Source organism: Mya arenaria, chromosome 4 (genome assembly GCF_026914265.1).
Source record: "Mya arenaria isolate MELC-2E11 chromosome 4, ASM2691426v1".
NCBI lineage: Eukaryota > Metazoa > Mollusca > Bivalvia > Myida > Myidae > Mya > Mya arenaria.
In genome coordinates, this window is record NC_069125.1 from 4,495,304 (window position 1) to 4,513,299 (window position 17,996).

General features: G+C 33.9%; 1 protein-coding gene across 7 annotated transcripts in view; it reads right to left on the reverse strand.

Annotated features, from left to right (window-relative positions):
- Positions 1 to 17,996, reverse strand: part of LOC128230091 (tetratricopeptide repeat protein 17-like) — a 69,312-nt gene that overhangs the window by 41,633 nt on the left and 9,683 nt on the right. For 3 of the 7 annotated variants that reach the window (XM_052942089.1, XM_052942086.1, XM_052942085.1), the window contains exons 7-16: positions 16,152 to 16,291; positions 15,357 to 15,523; positions 13,528 to 13,554; positions 7,147 to 7,283; positions 6,069 to 6,170; positions 5,456 to 5,592; positions 4,808 to 5,003; positions 3,921 to 3,998; positions 3,059 to 3,283; positions 2,373 to 2,624 (exon numbers count right to left, since the gene is read on the reverse strand). In XM_052942089.1, coding sequence (XP_052798049.1) covers positions 2,373 to 2,624; positions 3,059 to 3,283; positions 3,921 to 3,998; positions 4,808 to 5,003; positions 5,456 to 5,592; positions 6,069 to 6,170; positions 7,147 to 7,283; positions 13,528 to 13,554; positions 15,357 to 15,523; positions 16,152 to 16,291 — 1,461 coding nt within the window. The remainder of the gene's footprint in view (positions 1 to 2,372; positions 2,625 to 3,058; positions 3,284 to 3,920; positions 3,999 to 4,807; positions 5,004 to 5,455; positions 5,593 to 6,068; positions 6,171 to 7,146; positions 7,284 to 13,527; positions 13,555 to 15,356; positions 15,524 to 16,151; positions 16,292 to 17,996) is intronic. The other 4 variants (XM_052942091.1, XM_052942090.1, XM_052942092.1 and 1 more) reach the window with 2 other exon arrangements.

The following is a 17,996-nucleotide window of genomic DNA, read 5'->3' on the forward strand; positions in this document are numbered from 1 at the left end:
ATCAAGCACAGCACACTGTCATGACGTCATTATTCCATTTTCTTTTTCATTTGCACATAGATTGTCATTTGCACATAGATTGTCATTTGGCCGATGTAAAATAAAAATTTGAATTGTCCATAGCAGCTTCAAAATTTAAACAAAAACCGAAAATAGAAGTGGTATTTCTGCACATGTATGTAACTTTAGAACACTTATGAGCAGAACTTTACAGAGAGGAGATTTATATGAAAAATACAAAAAAGTTCCATAAATATATATACGTCAATAATTGGTTTCACACACTTCGCTAATAAAAGCTAGCTTCTCAAAGTTTGATTCAGATTGGTTAAATATTCTTACATTTTACCAATAATACATTAGTGCATTCAGTCACAAAGTTTGGTAACATTCTACGCATGCATATAATTATGTTAGATCACTAAAACATTTACAAACAACCCCTTTTTTTAATTGAGCACTCCAACTTATCATTCTATGGTTAAATCAATCATAAAAACACAAGCCAATGCATTCCCTTTATTTTCTTGAAGTTTTTTTTTTTTAAAAACACCTTAGTTTATAATTTCTTAACAAATAATATGAGAAAACATAAAAATCATGGTAAGTTAAAAAGAAAGTCTATGTATTTTCTAATTGACCCTTGATGTATGAATATGCAAAATAATTAAAAGCACGGCAGATAACAATGTTGAGGCAACTGACCTAATTGATGAATGGGTCATCACATTTTTGTAAAATAAATTGGAACAAGTGAGACTTTTTTATATAACTGAAGATATATGGGTGAAGGAAAGAAGCAACGAAGAAAACTGCTTATTTATCATTGTAATTACTTAATTTCATACGATATCAAGATTTTGATATATTTTGTTAACTGTTAAGGAGTTAGACTTTGAGTCATATTATAGCCAAAATTGTTCACCTGTTTTCAGTTAATCTAACAGGTAGTTTTGTGTGAATTTCCGTACAACTGCTTAATTTCATAAAAATGGTGATTATAAGTATTATTTTGTATGCCCCGTCACATGTATAAACTAATCCTAAAAAGCAAGATACAAGAACCTTTATTTATAGTCGGGTATATGATAACAAGAATTTTTAAACATCAGCTCAATGAGCTATTTTCCGAAGCTTAAATTTTCTAAATAAAAAAAGACTTATTTTAGTTTGATTGAGTTATAAAGGTGTGTAACAGTGATTAGCAGTTTACAAAATTTCATAACAATGATTAGTGCTGTTCCGATGATCGATTATATTATAATATTGATTGGCTGGGCCTGAATTCGGTGTCAATCAATTGTATTAGGTCGTAATGTCATGTCATAATCTGTTGAAACTAACACCATTCCATGCTGTTTTCTGTATTTTAACTTTAATCAAAATATCATGTTCATAGTTTAAAGAATTTGCAGAATTATTATTAATTGCATGACCTAATATAGACATAAATTGTTTCACATTTCTGCTAAACCTCCTTACAATATATCAGGTATTCACATTTCCAGCTTACATACCTTTAAAATTATTGGCAAATAAATAGAGGATATTTGTTTATTTCAGTGTAAGATCGTATTTTATTTCACAAGGGTCACAGAGAAACATATTTTCCTGAGTGGCGAATTAATTGATATTTTCACTGTTGTTATTTCACTGATAAAACTCCATATTTCATGGAAAAGCATGAAAGAAATTGAAATATCCATTTCATTGCAAGGTTGGCTCCGAGAAAGAAAAAAAAATCACTGTTATCAAGGAAACTTTTCTTCCAAGGGAAGTCACTCACCATTATTAGGTTCAAAGTGACAGACAATCTGTCACCAGATGTTTAAATTCACATAAATTATGCTTGATTTAAAGGTTTTATTAAATTATTTTTGGATAATAAACATTGAACGCTTGTTTTTTTATACAGATTTTATGATTTTATGACAAATTACTTTCATAGACATTTTCATTTGAATCTATTCTCTTGGTGTGCATAAAGAGCAAGTCAATTTTTGTTTTTAATTTGAATAAAATGGTGCGATGATGACCAAGACATCAATTCGGTGTGGCCTTATCTATTTACTAAATAGATCAAGGGGCATAACCCCAGAAAATATTCGTTAAAAAAAAATTGTAACCAACTATGCATTATTTCCATACAAAGATTATTCAATTATGAATAGCTGAGAGTATACTACAGGGAAGACTCAAACAATCGGGGGAAAGTCTGATTTACTACACAAGCAGCTGAAATATTTCAAAGCAAGAGGAGAATAAAAATCGAAGCATTCAAGAAAAAAAGGAAAAAATAATGCACTAAAATTCCAACCTGAGCTTAGATGCAAGGCAAAAGGACGCGAAGCATTTCAGCGCACACTACTTACGTTTCTGCAGACAACGCGGCTTTCGGACTGCATATCGTTCGACACTCCGGAATGGCAACTAGACAGTACCTCATTTGGGGCGACTGATTGCTGAGCCTGGTAAAATTTCAGGAAGCATTTCAGGGCTCGGAGTGTGTTTGTCACATCCGTGTATTCCGGTTCGGCCTCAAGTGCGAGTTCATAGCGGTAGACAGCTCCACTGTAGTTCTTCAAAGCCCATTCAATATTACCCAGGAGGAAGTTGGAGGCAGGCTATAAAGTAAGATTAATATCAAAGAAATTAACATTAATTCATTAACAAGTTAATTACAACTTGCAACCTTGTAGAAACTTTCCTCCAAAAAAAAGAGGGAGGAATGCCTTCAAACCTGCGCAGTACATGTTTTTTGCATTTTTGATACCCAAGACCTTAATTTACGATTTTCCGAAATTCTTCTTATAGTATTGTTTTTTTGAGTGGATTGTATCAATCGATGTTTATACTTCATAAAAATGCATTTATAGCAAATAAACAAGCAACAGGTATGAAAATAAATTACCCTACATTCCAAGTGCGTAAAAATCTGTATCTATGAACCTATCGATAATACGTGAATATCCATCCATATCTTTGAAGCTGTGGATCGAGAAGTAAAAATGCATACCATGAAGTAAAGTTTTAAGATGAAAAGAACAATCAAATGTACCTCATATTCATTGCGTCTTAAGGCTTCTATCACTAGAACTCTTGCATCTTCATAACGCCCCCAGCGGTAGAGAACATTGGCCAAATTCACCTCGGAGACATCCTGAACCTCGATAGGAGAAGTGTAGATTGAGCGGCGGAAGCACTCAATAGCGTGATAGTTGTTCCCAATTATCCTCCAATACAGGCCAGCTAGATTAAATAGGATCCATTTAGGCCCAGAATTCTGCAATATACGTGAAAGTTATTAAGGTGTTATAAGTGTACTACAGTCCTATAAATATGAAAGTTATAAACAGTATCATAAGAATCGCAGGCAACATTGTACAATACAGCACATGCTATAAAATTATGTATCTTCCATGGCTGCTCGTGTAGGATAGGTTCATCCCAACCCGAATGTGGGTTTACCAATTTCTGCAGAACACCCTGCGCGAGGGTTGGGATGAACCTATCTTACACGAACAACCATGGTAGATATTTTTTCTCCCACCTCAGTTAAACAAAATAAAGTTAAAATGTATGTTTTGCGCTGCAACTCTTTTGTGTGTAGTGAAAGTAATTAGTGTATAGATATGTGATAATTTGTGGTTGTCATAGATCTGCGCACAGTGAATCAAAACGTAAATAGTCAAATTGTTTTTTAAATAGTGCCGAGAGAGTGCAACATTATTTTTTGAATGCAACGTGACATTTTTTTTCGTGCCATTTAAAGCGAGAATTTATTCATTTGCACTTCAAATATTGCCACAAGACAAGGTTTCCATGTTGCTTCAGACAACAGTTTTCAACAAGTGACATAACTGAAGTAAAAACGGGTTTTTTCTGGGGAGGGAGAAGTAAATATCAACAACTTTACCAACCTGTTTGAGTCCAGAGAGAATGCGTTGTCCCAATTCTTCAATTGTGATTTTTCCGTTATTGGCATGGCCCAACAATAACTGAAAGTAATACAGTAAAATTGTTTTACCATTTTATTCATATACATTATACGTGCTTACCAAATCAGTCATCACTTTTTGAAAGAGCAAGTCTGAATTTTTACACTCATGTTAGTCTTCAATATTTTTAACAAGCCCCGCTTTATAAAATTTCAATTTGAGCAAGCCCTGAAAGCTGTTATCGTTGCAGGGTTAGCGGCCTTGAGCTCATTTTGACCACTGCACCATTTTTGTTCATAAATTGAAATGCAATGCATAATCAAACAAACAGCTAAAATCAATACATTTATAACACTGAAATCAATCACTGACATGTGTGACAATGGATCAGTGATTAATTGACTGTATATTTAAATTATGTCAATTTAATATTTAATGTAAATTCATTGGCACTAATCAAAATTTCAAAGGCTATTATTTCACTTCTTTAAACATTGACAAATTATGGATATATTACCATAGACAATACTAATGAGAGCGTAAAGTGGTTGGTACCTTCTACGAATAACCAAACAATAAAATGCAGCATATATAAACACAGGAGCACTGCAGAGCAAACACTTCTGCTCGTCTCAGGTGGGTGGTTAAAGTCAAACAAGGGCATATCTCAAAAATGATCAAAGTCAGGGTTGTGGGTCTAAGTGTGTTATGCTTCTTACAACATAGGTACCAAGTTTCATTTGAAATATCTAATATCAGATTGCATATTTTTTTTGAGATATGACAAGAGTTAAAAGTTTTAGCTCAATGTAGCTAAAAGAACAATAACAAGGCTATGACAATACCAAAATAGACAATTTAAATCCAACCTCAGTATGGAAGGAATCCACCAGCTTCAACGGCACTGTTTTCCTCTGCTCCTGAGAGACAGAGTGCACGTGATCGTAGGACTTAGTGTTCCCCTCCGGAATGTCGAGAAGTGTCACACATACAGGTGGGTACCATGGTAACGGGTGCTCATCACCTTCTTTCAAGCCGAGTGCCTCCGTCAGCAACAGTTTTACTCTGAAAAAGTATGAAGTAAAATAGTTCACAGCTTCCATTTTATAATATGTGTTTTACGTATTGATTGGCCAACATTTGCCAATAAACATTTATACCAGGTTGACATTGCTTTTCCACTATCAGTGACTTTGCATTGATATTTAAATTTGATTAAAATTCAACAAATTTATTGAACAAATTTTATGATAAAAATTGAAATCATTTAAAAAGCCATGAATTTTGCAAGCTTGTTTCACCACTCTTAAAAAGTCTAAAATATAAAATTAAATTGTTCTACCAGTCATTAAAATAATAACTGAGTGGACTGTTAATCTCATAAATCTTTAACTAATGAAAAAATAATTAAGCTAATTATTCAAAATAAGTAAGAAAACTTGCTTATAATACATCCATGTTGCTTATACCTCCAAGTTTTGGCTAGAATTCCATATTATTATCTCTACCATACTTACTCAAATCCCTTGTTGGAAGGACACAGGTATGTTGATGTAAGATTCCTCGGGTCTGGAACCTTGTTCTGGACAAGGTCGTCGCACTCAGCCTTCTCCGGCCAGCCGACCAAAAGATGCTCAGGGGTAACGCCCTGTGCCTGGAAGATGATAGTTACCAACTTTGTTTAACTAAAGTATATATGAAATCCATACCCAAGGTTGTCATGTGACTAGTAAATGTCTCCATTGGTTGAAGAATATTTAAATCAGGGTGGTTTAATGTCAAGCAATTCATAAAGCAAAATTGTTGTAAATCAAACAAGGCTTAAAGCTGCACTCTCACAGATTGATCGTTTTGACAACTCTGTACATTTTGTCTTGGAATGAGCCAAATTTAAGACTGCTGGCAAATGATCAGGCCACAGTTTTAATACATAAAAGTTCAAAAAATGATTTATCGCTAAAAGCATTACTACGCTTAACAAAAAAAAAAAAAATCGTCAGTTTTGCAATCAATTAAGATCTGCCCTATTGTGAGTTATCCAATATGACTGAATCTGAGACAACTAAAATTTAAATAAGGTCAAATCCGTCAATCTGTGAGAGTGCAGCTTGAAGGTACAATTAGACCTACCCTTGGTGCTTTGACTGTCTCGTATGAATATTTTTGTCCATGTACAGGCTTGCTGAAGTCTTTGTCGGAATCATCTTCCAATGATGACTTCACTGGTACCACCTGCGCCGAACAACATATGTTAACATGTGACGCAACTCACAGATGATGTTACAGATACTGATTTTTCAACAGATTCTTGTAAGCGTAACATTGCTTTAATTTATATTGATGCACTTTCACCTGTGGCTTGGTCTTCACAGATTGCATTATATATATGTTAAATGATTGCAATTTTGCCCCTTAAACATTATATAAATACTCGCTCTTTGCATTGCTAGAAAAGCTTATATCGTAGTACTGACTAGCACAGTGTAGAGAGTATGTGAGATAACTATGATATTTAGTTACATTTGTAAAGTACACGAAATACAAGCAGGGAGTTCAGGGGTTCAATTCCCCAGACTGGCCTAATACTTTGTTAATCTGTCTGTGCTTTAAACTAATATGTAAAGAACACTGACATTTCATTGAAAGCCAACATCTACCTTTATTACATTAGACTTCGAACAAAACTTGAACATTTTACCACATGACTTACAAGTTATATTACTAGATAAAGAGTGTCTGCTCATTTAAAAAGAATCCACACCGGAAGGTATATTGTATGCAAATAACAACATTGATAGAAATGAATGTTATTGTCATTTTTGTAATTGCAATGATATAGATGATGAATTTCATTTATATTAATATGTCCTTGTTACAATGCTATCAGGAGGAAAAATCTATTATCTAAAAAATATTTTCTGGCAGTCGAAGCATGTATAAGTTTATATAACTGTCAAAGTCAGACAACAAAAATACTGCATTTAAATTATCCAAATATATAAAAGAATCCCACAAACGTAGAACTTGCATTTAGTGATTAGTTTATATCAGCTCATCGGATTGATAAAGCATGTTTCTAATCGGTATTATGTGAAAAGTTGATTTCATGTTATATAAATGTATTTAATATTTTCTGTGACCACACACCTTGTGGGTATACATCAACTAAAATTCTGTTCTGTTCTGTTTATTGGAGTTGATTACCGACCTTTGTTTTGACCTCCTCCGTGCGGTCATTACTGGTGTTATCTGTTAGGTCCATTTTAATGACCGGCTCCGCTTTGCGGCCCCAGGAGCACATCAAAACCTGTTTGCCATCCTTGTCACCCATTCGACAATACTCGCCTGGAATTAATAATAAACTTTTAAGGGTTGCTGTGAAGTTGCTCCGAATAAAACATCCTATACAATTGGAAGATACCACATGTATTTGAATATTCAATGCCCATTTTTCGGTTCAATACTTAAATGTTTTAAAATGTACCTGTTAAACATTTAAATGTTTTAGAAGTTACCTGTTAAATTTTCAATACTAAAAAGTTTAGGAGGTACCTGTTAAACTTCAAAAATTCAAATGTTTTAAAAGATACCTGTCAAATATTCAATACTAATTTTTTTTAAAAGCTACCTGTTAAATTTTTCAATACTAAAATGTTTTTGAAGTTACCTGTTAAACATTCAATATTCAAATGTTATAGGAGATGTATAATATTCAATATTATAATTTATAATGTTTTAAAAGACACCTGTTTAATTTTCAATACTAAAATGTTTTACATGTTACCAATTAAATTTTCAATACCATACTGAAATGTACCAGTTAAACTTTCAATACTAACATGTTTTAAATTTTTAAAGTTACCTGTTAAATTTTCCATACTAAAATGTTTTATATATTTTTTCAAGAAAAAGAAGTATACTTCAACTTTATTTAATGAAACAAGTGTAAGAGAATCATAGATACCTTTGATCTAAAAGCATGTTTAGAACAAACCAGTTTTCAATATAATATTTCACACATGTTAAAGCTGCATTCTCACAGACATACCGTTTTTACAACTTTTCATTTTTTTGTCTTGGAAAGAGCAAATTTTTGTGTAATTATCTGCAAACCAATGATATAAGATTAATGACAAAAAATCAGATCGTAGATTTTAATATTTCCGCTCAAAAATTATAATTTTATGGCTTAAACCGTTTATTATTTTATGGCTTAAACCGTTACTAACGGTTTAAGAAAAATGCATCAAATATCAATTTTTGAATTAACTTAAATATAACAAGAGCCGTCGAAAAACAGCGCGCTCGACTAAGCCGCTTTGACTTAGAATACAACAACGATGTAATAATACCAAGTTTGGTCTCTTTATGTCAAACCTAACTAAAATTATTCGATACATAAGGTGACGTTGACGCTGCCCTCCCACCAGCCCGCCCAAACAATGACACAAGTCATTCAAATAACTTGATTTCCCATTACGAAAATGTGGTTAAGAATATACAAATATGCCTTTCAAAGGAAATAAAAAAAAAATATAAAAAAAAATTAAAAAATTCAAGGGCCATAATTTGTATTAAGGCTTAAAACGGAGTTAAGTTTCTAGTTGTAAGATGGTCGTAAATAATTTTGAATTTCATTAAGTGCATTTAATGAACGGTATAGAAGTTTTTTTATTAAAATCCCAACTTGCCCTTAACTTATACTTGCCTAACACTTTAACCTAAGTCAATCAGGGGCCATAACTTGTATTAAGGATATGGAGTTATGTAACCTCATTGGGTGATGGTCCTGAACAATTGTGTGAAGTATTAAGTCAATTGAATGAAGGGTATAGAAGTTATTAAACAATATCCCAACCTGCCCTTAAACTTTAACCTAAGTTCCATAGTCAATCAGGGGCCATAATTTGTATAAAAGATAATATGCAGTTATCTAACCTCATTATGTGATGGCTCTGAACATATGTGTGAAGTATTAAGTCAATTGAATGAATGGTATTGGAGTTTTAAGTGAAAATCCCAACTTACCCTAAAACTTTAACCTGCCCTAAAACTTTAACCTAAGTCAATCAGGGGCCATAACTTGTATTTAGGATAATATGGAGTTATGTAACCTCATTAGGTGATGGTCCTGAACAATTGTGTGAAGTATTAAGTCAATTGAATGAAGGGTATAGAAGTTATTAAACAATATCCCAACCTGCCCTAAAACTTTAACCTAAGTTCCATAGTCAATCAAGGGCCATAATTTAAAAAAAAAATAATAATATGGAGTTATCTAACCTCATTATGTGATGGCTCTGAACATCTGTGTTAAGTATTAAGTCAAATGAATGAATGGTATTGGAGTTTAAAGTGAAAATCCCAACTTGCCCTAAAACTTTAACCTGCCCTAAAACTTTAACCTTAGTCAATTAGGGGCCATAAATTGTATTTAGGATAATATGGAGTTATGTAACCTCATTGTGTGATGGTCCTGAACAACTGTGTGAAGTAATAAGTCAATTGAACAAAGGATGTAGAAGTTATTAATAAATATTCCAACTTGCCCTAAAATTTTAACCTAAGTTCCATAGTCAACCAGGGGCCATAATCTGTGTAAAGAATAATATGGAGTTATCTAATTTCATCATGTGATGGCCCTGAACAACTGCGTGAAGTATTAAGTCAATTTAATGTAGGGTATTGGACTTATAAGTGAAAATCCCAACTTGCCCTAAAACTTTAACCAAACGCCGACGCCGACGCTGGGGCGAGTAGTATAGCCCACCTATTCTTCGAATAGTCGAGCTAAAAATCTGTGATCTAATTTTTGTCAGCAGTCTTATATAACTGGTTTCGATGGATTTTCGCAAAAATTGGCTCGTTCCAAGACAAAAAATAAAAAAGTTGTCAAAATGTTCAATCTGTGAGAGTGCAGCTTTAAAACAGCATTTTTATCTGTACTTGCATTGTACAAATAAGTATAATGAACACAAAAACAATAATAATTATTTCAAAGTATGAAACAAATATACAAATAAACTACATAATCTAATATATGCAAATATATTTTCTTTCTAGCAAATAATTAATATAACAAAATTTGTACACATGCATTTTGAAAGGAAATAGGAAGTTCAAAGTACACTCAACATATGGAAAATGTGGGGAAATATTTCACGAAAAAGGTAGGACATACCCACAAAATACAAGTTACTTTTAATAAAAATATGAGCACTACCAGGGTTAGACACTAACATTTTTCACAAGGTAGTCCCTTGGACTACTGGATCTAAAATCCAGGTAGTCCAGCAAAAATTCTGATAGTCCAAAAAAAATGCAAGCCTGCAACGGATTCCTTCAGTGTTTTGTTACACTTCTCCATAAAAACATTGTCAGAATAACCCTTTGATTTATCATGTTTCTTATCTGTCTCAATCTTAAAATTTCCACATTCTTCAAAACAATGTTTGGCCTTCAATTTTAAAACCTTAAAAAGTCTAAAAACCATGCTAAAATACCCCAGAATAAAAATCTAAAAACCATGCTAAAATACCCCAGAATAAAAATCTAAAAACCATGCTAAAATACCCAATAATCTGTGACTTTCAGGAAAATGGTGCAATAAATCAATTGACACCTCGACCGAGATCGTTGCTAAGTTACGGCACAAATGACAGACATCCTACTGGTCAGCACTATTTGATAATTGATATTGGCATCTTACTATTCAGAAGTCTTTGTTAATCTATTAAAACGACATACAATAATGCTTTAAAAAATATAATGAAATTAATTCCCAAAATGTTATTAATTAATTGGGAGTAAGATAAGAATTGTTATTGGCCCTCACTTCAATGTATAAAATGCTACGACCTTTTGGCGTGAAAATTAACGCACACAATTTCTGCCGTCGTCTGCACTTACACTGAATTAGACATTTTTGAGCAGTATGATTATTTTTTAAGCTGCTCTTCTAAGTCAGTTCAAATATTTCACAAGCCATACATAATGTTCCTTCTGTCTGCTTTATCAAAACACCGACATTTGACAATACTCTAAACGATAAATAAATAACCATGACGTATTTTCAGAAAATCTAAAAATAGTAACAACCATCAAGTTTTTGTTAACATCGTATCTATCATTGTTTCTGACTGAAAATGCAAGGGATCTAGAAATTCTACCTCATTTTAAACCCAAATCTACCTCGCTGACACTGGCAGACTTTCACGTGTCTGACGATTAATACACACCATACAGTGCAAAATGGTTTTTCCCTTTCTAAATAAAGTTTAAATATTGATCGAAAGGCCTATACGAACTGCGCGCGAAACTCGCTAAACAGTCCAGGTTGTCCGAACTGCTCGGCCATCTTCGGCAAACTTTAGAATGAGTATTTACCGGTGATACTTGGCTTTTTTAAAATTTTAACAACACGTTTTACGCAAGTCTAAACGTAATAAATATTTTATGCTCAATTACCTGATGTCATATTTACTTTTTCTAGTAGTCCGACGGACTATTGACCTAAAATTTCTTGTAGTCCGAGCACAAAACTGGTAGTCTCGGACTACCGGACTACCGTTAGTGTCGAACCCTGACTACTGGACCTGTACATATTTTTGAAAATTGTAAGCCCTTGGGTTAGTTGTGTAGACAGAACACAACTCATTAGTGTCATTTAGCAGCCTTCATTATGCACCAGTCAATTGTAACCACGGCCGCCCCAGGTCCGGGGAAAAGCGGGGACTTCGACTTTCGGTTCAGCCTAGCCTGGGTTAAGTCCCCGCCCTGTGGAGATGGCCTGCTGGTAAAATCCCTGCCAAATGCCCACACACCCCAGGGACCCTGGGTAAAGCCCATTCCCCGCTATTTTTGGCATGAAGACAAAACCTCCGTATTCACCCGGCACTGCAGGGACACCTGGAAGGTAAAAGCACGGCCCATTTCCCCTGCTATCCCCGGTATACCCCCGGACCTTGGGGGGGGGGGGCAGTGGTGCATTGACTGGTGCATTACCAAAGCAATAAGCCGATTTTTAGAAGTACTAGTAGTTAAAAATATAAAAAACTTAAAACGTTAATAAGATAGAAAAAGAGCAGGAAAGGTTTAAAGCCTCATCCCAAGATATTCCATTTGTTTTTAACAGTTCAATTAAGATAAAAATTCTTTTTCAACGACCTGAATCAAAACAGCCCACTCCGTGAGGCAGTAAATTCTAGATATGTGACAGTACAAAGAACCCTACAGTAAAATTAAAACTGTTACCTTCTTGGATTTGTACTTGAGAGCTAACATGTTTAAAAGGACTGGTTCATGTTTTGGTACACAATTATTTTTTTCTCAGTAATGCAACTGAAAGCGCTAAGCTCTTCAGATACCGAAATCGCAGAAAAAAATACACTTACAATGAAAAAAAATATGACGCTTTTAGTGGCGTACAAATCCATCCCAGTACATTCAAGAAAAAACCAGAAAACTGACAACTTCATGCCCAAAATGACTCTTACACAAACATATGGATAACTTAACCTGCCCTTTGTTAAATCGCATTAATAATTCTATTCAAAATCGGGGATTTCAAAGACAATCTTTAAGCATATATCAACATTTGTTGGAGGGTTCCATCCATCAGTATCTGAGTATTAGCACTCTTATTTGCCCTACTTTATTTTGACATCGGAAAAAAGTGCATTTAAGAAAAAACATGAGCAAGTCTCTTATAGGCACCATATTTAATAAACATCTTTAAATATTTATTTATCTAAGAAGTAAAATCAATGTCTTTTCATTGTATTGAATAATAAAATTGCCAATCTTTTAAATAAAAAAAATTAAAGTATAAAAGGGAAGTAATTAATTCAAAATACAAAATGGAATTGTTATAGATCAACATATTAAACAACAAAAGGGGAGATTATACTGGAAACGTACATAGAAACCCAAAGAAAATAATAGTGTTATAAAAATAGATGGCTGATTTTGATTATCAGAAGAACTCAAAAGACCATTTCAGAAGCCAATGCTCTTCTGTATCTCCGTTAAATACGGAGCATTTACCTCACAAATATTTTATAAACTTGTGTCAATTATAAACCCCATATTTTGACCCTGTTAATTACCAGTGTATGGCAAACATTGTTTGCATGCAAACAACAGTAATCCCCAATCACTCCAAAAATCCCTCATAAGCTCTCGATTTTTGTTTGGTATTTAGTGTAATATTAACATTATAACAAGTTTTTGAACTTAATGTTGGGAAACATCTTCAAGAAAATCAAAATAAACTAATTTTTATTTAGTAAAATCATGATTAAGTAAGAGCTTTGGCTTAATGAAATTAGCTACTTAAACTTGTAATACTTTAGAATTTTCATGAAATTGGGGCCAAGGCAATAGCACTAACAAAACATTTGTTTGAAACAAAAAAGCCCAACAAACAAGTAAAACCCACTGCAATATTATAACAAACAAGGGATAGTTAATAAGATCCAGTTTAATAAGCAACAATCCTGTTTTCATGGAAAAGCAAAAAACTACAGGAATTCAAATCTGGCATGCACGTTTGTTTCACCCTGTCAGCAGAAAAAGGCGTGTAATTTACCTGTCCTTTCCTGGCCATCTTCACTCTCTGACAATATAATACAATATGTATTGCAACCAAATACACACAACATGAAATATATCATGTCACACCAATTAAAACTCGGTTCCATAGATTTTAACTGAAAACAAATTTGAGCAAGGAGGAAAAATAAAAAATAAAATAAAACGTGCGGTAAAACATCGAATAAAACAAGTTTGATATTGCTTGAGAGCATGTATAAATTTCTGTCAACCAAAACTATAACATCTTAAAAGTATGGTAACACTTTATTTCATTTTATGACATGCTTCTTTTCAATTTCCTTATGTTAAGAACATGTACAGAATTTCTCTTAATTTCTCGTTCATGCAATACAAATTTCTGTAACTGAAGAAAGCTTCCAATTTTGCGACGTTTATTTTTTTTTTGCAATATTTTGGCCGACTTCTCACACTTAAAAATTCATGACAACTTTCCTTTACCATTGCCACAGGTTTGTAAATAAATATTTCAATTGTTCTTAAATTTGTGACCTGATTGGTTTGCAAAGAATCACAAATGTTAAACCTTATCAGAATTTAAACAATGTACTGTAACTTTTCAAAAATCTCACTTAACAACAGTGCATGCTTACTGCTTAATAAAAGTAGCTACATGCATTAAGAATATTAGTAGTAAGCACTAGTATGACAAACCATTTCAAAAAATAAATAATAACAACACTGAATTATTTTTGGAGGATTTTAGGGCATGAAAAAAAGCTTGGAAGAGGAATAATTTGATATGTATGCGATATTCCCTCTCTTTTTTCAAAAACTCAATCTGATCTATAACATGTTTTACTAATGCTGAGAATGACCTTTATCAAAAATAATCAAAGTTAAATGCATAACATTCCCCTAAAAGCTATTTTTAGCCTTAGTAAATTGCACATAGTGACTAATTCTAAAAATACTGCATAGTCATCCCTTAAACAATATCCATTTAAGAAAAAAAAAGTATTCCAAACACAGCTTTATATTTAGTATGGCACTCAAACTTTGATCATAAAAAAAGAAAGAAACCTATGGCGTACAACCCATAAGGCAAGCACAACAAGCAGAAAGAGGTAAATATGACATCAGCAAAAAATCATCATCGGCACCCCAGCGTATCATAACCTATATGATACCCTGGGCAAATCAGCTGAAAATTTTTTGTACTCATGAATAATTAATAAGGTGAAATGGGAAAATGGCCGAGAAGTTACGGATGTAATCTGGTTCAAAATAATCCAATGAGATCACTGCTTACAAATTAGGCAGGATATTGTTAAAACGCTGATAGCTCTTCACAAAGGAGATTCTTTCCTTTTTGTTATCAGCTATTTCATTGGTTGAAAAATGCTTATGAATATTCAAGTTTTATGAAGTTTCCCTAGCCAATTTGCCCAGGGTATTATATAGGTTATGATACGCTGGGGTGCCGAGGATGCAAAAGATATGATGTCATAATTTATTGTGAATGAAAAAAAATGGTGCCCATGGTTTCAATGGCTCACAAAAGGCAATCTGGAGGAAGCACAAGTCTATTAGTCTTGGCAGAACAACTTTTTTTCCCGTTACAAAACTCTAATTTTTTTCATTGTCTTGTGTTTATTTATGTAGAAAAGATATTTGATTTCATTATAAAGCCAAAAGCAGAAAATTAAAAAACTTATTTACACCAGTTTCTGCTTGTTGAAGTTGACTTAACACACATCGCAAGAGAATGAAATAAGCACACTATCTATTATATATAATTAGAAAGCATCACAACACTCTCCCCCGCACTGCGCCACAACTATCGGCACCAGTGTGCGCAAGTACCTATTTCCGATGATATTTCCCGAATCCTCAACTCTTCATACGCCACATGTTGAGCAAGCTTCACATCAACCGGGACTTGTTCAGACAAAAGCTTGTCATTCTGTTGCTGCCAAAAATCGTGCTTCCTCTGGTAATCTTTGAGGTCGTTAAGTGTTCTTTGTAGAGATCTGTACCAAGAGTTAAAGATCAAGAGTTATATCATTATATATTTCACGGAGTGAGCAGCAAAAGTTACATTTCATGGCAAAGCCACGAGTGAAATATTTAATTTTGGCATTGAAGAGGTACCAGACCTATACATGCTAAAGAAGGATTTGGACGTGAGAACAGGCTAAAATTTCCAAACAGTGAAAAATAACAAATTAACAAGCATTCCATCCCAAATTCTGTATTAATATAGATGCCAACCACTAAGGTAAGAATTCAGGCTTGTTCATTCAAAAGTCTAATTTTGATCACTGCTCCAGAGATAAAACATTGGGGCTTAAAACCCTTGCTGACAAGAATGTCAGATGGTCTGTTATATTCCCAACTGCAACGCAACACACCTAAAAATCCAATATACAATGCTTAACACTAAACAAGTGAGCATGTTCTATTGGTATAGGTGTCCACCTCTCACCAAAGAGGTTGTATGTTCAATCACCACCAGGGGTACTTTCTCACAGCCTCCCAAATGGACACAGCACTGGTTTCTACCCAGAAAGTGGACTCAAGATTAATTATTTTAGCTTCAGCGTTCGTCACAATCAAACTAAAAGGGATTAGAATAAACTAACCCTAAAAAGAACAAACCTGTGCTGGGCCTCAAGGGCACCTTCCAGTTTAGCATGACACAACACCGCGTGCTTGCGTTTAGCTGCCGCCTCGAAGTCAGGCTGGATTTTCAATGTGTTCTCAAAGCATATCACAGATTTGTTGTACTCTCCCAAAACCTGCAAATTAAGAGCACTTTTAAGTAAAGGTGAGCTATTATTGGATCACTGCTTTATCAATTGAAGGAAATATAGGATCTTCCATAAGTTGACATTTTATACAACAAAATTATGAAACAAAGTTTTGGTGAAGTTTTACAGCAAGCCTTTCGCAAGTTTATAACTTTTCCTTCAAAAGTTACAAAAGTTTCATCACATGACACATTTGTGGCCAAAATTTAAGATTTTATTTAAATATTCGCTAAATTAAAAGGAGGAAATAACATCAATGTCAAGTTATAGTGCACAAGAATGGTATAAAAAAACAAATTAATATTTGTATTACAGTCAAAACAAGCAATGGCATGTGCTAAGATAATGTACAATTTTCTTATAACTAGTTCAAATACAGCACATTGATTATTTTTAGTATCATTCAAATATATGAAGAGTGTTTTAATATAAAGAAATACAAACAGTACATACAATAAAAGAACTCCCATGTTTTTTTCTTAGTATTTTTACCCTTGGAATCGATAATTTGTAGTTGAATTTACTCAAATACTCTATTGAACCATTTATCTATGGGATTGTATAACTTCAATATTAAGAAACTGGTTTCTCTTTCAATCCAAACAAAAAAGATATTGGAAATGTTTATTCAATATTCAGGGGAAAAAAACATTGGAGACAGAACTGAATATCGGCTATAAAAATGGCTTAAAACTGAAGGAGGATGCATTTTTTATATTTCACCACAACTTTTTATTTTATATATCACTTCAATATGCCCTTGAGGCTTAAGGAAGTTAATGTACGTGTTCATATCAAGAAAACACTCATATCATATAGGATATTTTATATTGTTTATCAATTAAGTTTAACTCAAATTTATCACCACTAAAGTCAAACTATATTTGTCTTTCAATTGCAATGCGCTCATATTTTGTGGGGGTACTGTCAGAAGGTAGTAAGTGACATTAAACTCTAGGCACCTTCTGAAATTAAACCCACAAAATTTTGTAAAAAAGGCATCAAAATGTCACAGGACTTGCTGCCATATTTGTAATTATTGCTATATTGATCATCTGTTCCAATTTTCAAGCTAAAAGGTTTCCATGTTATGGACAAAGTAACCTTACCAACAATGGTTTCCAATAAGGAATACTTGCTCATCACCTCCCAAATGGGCAAAGAAAAGTCTAAGAAGCTTGGCCTGGAGCCTCATGAGCAGACAAGAGTCTAAGAAGCTTGGACTGGGGCCTCATGAATGAGTAGCAGAGAAGAGTTTAAGAAGCTTGGACTGGGGCCTCATGAGCAGAGAAGAGTTTAAGAAGCTTGGACTGGGGCCTCATGAGCAGAGAAGAGTTTAAGAAGCTTGGACTGGGGCCTCATGAGCAGAGAAGAGTTTAAGAAGCTTGGACTGGAGCCTCATGAGCAGAGAAGAGTTTAAGAAGCATGGACTGGGGCCTCATGAGCAGAGAAGAGTTTAAGAAGCTTGGACTGGTGCCTCATGAGCAGAGAAGAGTTTAAGAAGCTTGGACTGGGGCCTCATGAGCAGAGAAGAGTTTAAGAAGCTTGGACTGGAGCCTCATGAGCAGAGAAAAGTTTAAGAAGCTTGGACTGGGGCCTCATGAGCAGAGAAGAGTTTAAGAAGCTTGGACTGGGGCCTCATGAGCAGAGAAGAGTTTAAGAAGCTTGGCCTTGAGCCTTATGAGCAGACAAG